We start from the raw sequence: 4719 nt of genomic DNA, 5'->3' as shown, positions 1-4719 counted from the left end.
TTTGAATGATTATTTCCTCTGGTATCGGATGCTGTGCAGCTGGAAGGGTTTTTTACTGAAGCCTTTTTACTTTTGGACATTTTGTTATGATGCGTAACCATAACAAGTGTTAAATGTGAAGAACCCTGAAGTCCAGTCATGGTCAGAACCAAGCACACCGCCCGTAAATCCACAGGAGATAAAGCTTCCAGGAAGCAGCTCGCCACCAGAGCCGCCTGCAAGAGCACCCAGGCCACCGGCGGAGTGAAGAAGCCTCATCGCTACAGGCCCGGTACCGTGGCTCTCATGGAGATCCACCGCTACCAGAAGTCCACCGAGCCGCTCATCTGGAAGCTGCCCTTCCAGCGTCAGGTCCCAGAGATCACCCAGAACTTCAAGACCGACCTGCGCTTCCAGAGCTCAGCCATCGTGGCTCTGCAGGAGGCCAGCGAGGCTCACCTGGTGGTCCCTTTGAGGACACCAGGACAACAGGACCGAGGACACATCGAGATAGACCGCTACAAGAGATCCTTCCTGCCCACAGCCATCAGCATCTATAACAACTCTTTAACAAAACCAGGAGGATGAGCTACAAAAACATTTAATGTCCCCCCTTCCCCCAAACCACCACCACCTCCTGGAGGAGGTGGTTTCTCCCTTTGTTTAAAAAAATAAATGATTAAATGAATACAAAGTTATATTAACTTAAATTTCTGAAATACCTATATGTGGGCTTACATGCTTGTGGATTTTTCTCCCACAAAATTTGTACATTTTAGGAGTGTGTGTGTGTGTGTGTGTGTGTGTGTGTGTGTGTGTGTGTGTGTGTGTGTGTGTGTGTGAGACTGTTTATCTCTGTGTTTCTCCTCAGGGATTGACTGAACAACTTCAGATCACTGATTAAACCCCAACCCTTTTGAGAAAATTAGAATAAAACACATCTGAAGCCTTCATATATTCTGAATCCTTCTATATGAGCAACTTTTAACTTTTTTTCTAACATCTTTTATTAGCTAGAAGTCTATCAGTGTTTGGGCTGAGACTTTGAAGGTGAACATTGGTGAGAGGGCTTCTGGGTGATGTTATCTCCTTTTCATCACAGAGAAAAGTTGCACGCACGTGTATCTTTGATGAATTGGCAGCTGAGGGTTACCTTCTGAGGTGCAGCATTTCAAAGATTTGAAAATCTTTGAAATGAACTTTATACTCTGGCTGCTTTGGAAAATATGAGGTGGTGTTGGTGTTGGAGGGGTAATGGGTCTCATGTGCTCTGTCCTGGTACTGAAGGAGCAGAGAGATATCTATTTTTGATTAGTTCAAATGAAACACGTTGTCTAGGAAGTGAGGCGAAATTAAATGTGATTTCTGACTGTTATTTACTCCGGGGTGGCGTCAGGCAGGACCTAATCTGTTTCTCGGTTATAAATCTTTGCGCCTTGGTCTGACAGGAGCTCGAATTAGCTGTACCAGCCTGCTGTGAACCTCCTGAGGGCCATTAGGAAGTCGTCTGTGTTTTCTAGCTGCACCGACTATTGTGCACGCAGTAGTTCAAAGATGGTGACGTACGTGCTGAAGTTTGGACTCTGCGAGGCGTGTGTGATGTACCACTAGCTGCTTTGGGCTTAGCAAACAAAATGCATTCTTTTCATCTCACCTGAACGATATATGGGTCATGAAAAACTTCAACAGGGCAACAGCTTGGTGGTTTGTTTTATGTCGCCAAGCAACAGCCGTATGTCTTCTTCCTCCAAACATACATACACGGTAGATGGACTGAAGTCATTGTTTTACTACGTGTGGAAAACACCTGAATGCAGCAGAGTCTTCGTTGGCATAAAGCAGTGGTGTCCAATCCTCGTCCTCGAGGGCCACTATCCTGCACGTTTTAGTAATTTCCCTGCTCTTCAGCAGGTCTTCAAGTTCTGCAGAAGCCTGTTAATCCCTCAGTCATTCAAATCAGGTGCGTCAAAGCAGAGAAACACCAAAAAACATGCAGGATAGTGACCCTCCAGGACCAGTATTGGACACCACTGCCATAAAGACTCCATCGGGGGTGCAACTCAGCAGGACAAATATGGTCCATTTCTGACAGAAAAATCCCCTCTGCAGCTCTTTAATGACAGTCTGCGGCTCGTGCAATAAGCTGCTGCAACTTAAGAGCTTTCTGAAACACCATAATCCCTCATGAGATATGGTTTCTATGACGACCAAAAGGACCACGATGCTCAATTTACCCGTGTCACCCACACCTCTCTGGATTGCACGACTGTATGTGTTTATGTACCTTTCTCGTGTGTCTTGTGGTCCATTTATGAAAGCACAAAGTGTGGATAACTAATCTAAGGCCACGTTCGCACTGCGGGCAAATGCGACCCAATTCCGAATTTTTCTTTTTTGTTTGTTTGTCTTTTGTTTTTTTTCCCCCCTATGCGACACATGTAGGATTTTTTCATGAAAGTGTAAACATGACTAATCAGATGTTTTTTCATACCTGACCCAGGTTTTTTCCTGTACCTGGTGCTGAATCTGATACATATCCAATGTTTTTCAAATGCTGCCGCAGTGTGAACGTCCATGTCAGATGAAAGGATGCAGGTCCATTGTGTCAAAGTCATTCATTCATTAACGCGATAATAAGGGTACTTTGGGGGGGGGGGCTAAATCTTCGGGCCCAAATGTGGAGGAAGCCTCAGTTTTTGGTGTTTGCTCCTTTCATACCCAATCCCAATCTGCTGATTGGAGAATCTTCAAAAATAATATATATAGTTACTTAAATGTTTTATTTTGTTCAAATGTTCTAAATTCAACAAAGCTGGTCAATTAAGACCACAAAAATAGTTCTGCTTGTGTTACTGATTGTCGATATAGATACAAACCAGTCATCGAATGTCAGTTTTCACTGTATTTTAGACAAAATGTCGTTTTTCTGAACATGTGGTTTGTATATCGAGGGGCAACACAAACACATAGGCACGTGAGATGTGTAGAACAAGCAGAAGCTTGTGAAAATGTGGCTCAAAACGACATCAGACGCTTGTGTTAAATCAGGACTGATCTCAGAATACAAGTGTGGAGATGTGATTTGGGTTTCTTCCTCTCAGCAGAGTGACTGCGACAAGAAAAACAGAAATCTGGCCAGAAACTCCAGGTGCACAAGACATATTATGGGCAACAAAGAAACTGAGGAAATTATTTAAAAATTATGTTGTTGTTTTTTTCAAAACCTGGGTAATTTTACATAAATCTCAGCATTTTCTGAATCAAAATAAAAAAAAAAACATCTCCATCACAAGGCATCTATCTGTACATCACACCCACCCCGATATTAAAATCTATATTTGAATGCACCGTCAGCACCGCAGCCCGGATAACTCCAAGCCGCAGACGCTTCCGGGCGACAAACGGTGACACTTTGACAGGTTCTCGCAAAGTTTCTGTCACCTGGAGAGCCTGGAGACGCCGGTGGGAAAGGTGGCGCAGCACGTGGTGACGGGAGGCATGCCCCCCCCCCCCAAAAAGAAAGGCTCTTGCTGCTCACAGGTGACAACACTGCTCTCAGTGATCACTGCTGATTGAATCAGTCAGCTCAAGCTCATGGGGGGAGTTTAATGAGTCGGTTAATGATCTAGGAGCCATTTAAGCCTTCGAGATATTTAACATTCCTGCAGCGTTTCTGCAGCTCTTTCGGGAGGAGGATGGTGGAAGAAAAATCAACATACTGTGTTACCAAAAGCTGTGACAGTATGAAAACTTCATTATAACTGCACGACTACTCTGACTTTTATTTTATTTCAGACCAAAAAGACCCAATATATTGTATGCTGTGTCTTATCGGCTTTATTGAATTTCTTAATAGAGATCAATTCTTACATTTCAGGTCCACAGAATATAAGAAAAAGTTGTAATGGAGGCAATTTAGGTGCTGGTATTTTGGTAAAGGTCTATTCAGTTTATTTATTTAGAACTTTACAACAAAAGTCATTTCAAAGCACTGTACAAAAAAATGTAAGTCTAAATCATATGCTGGTGTAGATCTAAATCACATTTAAGTATATACAATTTAGTCCAGTTATAACACAATGCAATCATCCATTCATCCATTTTCTTTTACCCGCTTCTCCTTTCTGGGTCGCAGGGAGCTGGTGAATATCTCCAGCAGTCACTGTGCGAGAGTCAGGGGACACCCTGGACAGGTCGCAAGTCCATCACAGGGACACATAGAGACAAACGAGACAAACAACCATTTATGTTCTCACTTACACCTAGAAACAATTAACCTGTGTTAAGGTTTTTGGTCTGTGGGAGTTCCCGGAGTGAAACCCATGTGAGCACAGGCAGAACATGCAAACTCCACCCAGAAAGGCCCCGGGTTGGGAGGCGACCCTGCGACCTTCATGCGACAGCTCTAACCGCTGCACCACTGTGCCGCCCACAATGCAGTCCAACACAATCAGATTCAGTGAGTTATAAAGTGCCAGTTAGTGAAAGGTGATTGTACTGAATCGACCATCCTGGGCAAGCACGGAGCGGTGGGCGACAGTGGAAAGAAATGACTCCCTTTTAACGGGGAGAAACCTCCAGCAGCGCCGGGCTCAGGATGGGGCGGCCATCTGCCTCAACCAGCTGGGGTTTAGGAGCCCTAAAACAATGCGGATGCTGCTTGAAACAGCTGACTACAATCATCTATTTCCAGCAGCTGTGAGCCAGCTCTAACCTGCTTTTTGACATAACGTGTTTAAT

The 4719-nt window shown here is 44.2% G+C and overlaps 1 protein-coding gene across 1 annotated transcript; it reads left to right on the top strand.

The window, feature by feature from the left end:
* Window positions 1-135: 135 nt before the first annotated feature.
* LOC108242533 (histone H3-like) lies at window positions 136-3387 on the top strand. Its single transcript, XM_017427408.2, has 2 exons — window positions 136-441; window positions 3334-3387. The coding sequence occupies exons 1-2, from the start codon at window positions 139-141 to the stop codon at window positions 3385-3387; spliced, it is 357 nt and encodes a 118-aa protein (XP_017282897.2). The 5' UTR covers window positions 136-138.
* Window positions 3388-4719: the final 1332 nt, after the last annotated feature.

Source organism: Kryptolebias marmoratus, linkage group LG14 (assembly GCF_001649575.2).
Source record: "Kryptolebias marmoratus isolate JLee-2015 linkage group LG14, ASM164957v2, whole genome shotgun sequence".
NCBI lineage: Eukaryota > Metazoa > Chordata > Actinopteri > Cyprinodontiformes > Rivulidae > Kryptolebias > Kryptolebias marmoratus.
The sequence above is the reverse complement of the archived record's forward strand: the minus strand, read 5'-3'. Positions and strand labels throughout refer to the sequence as shown.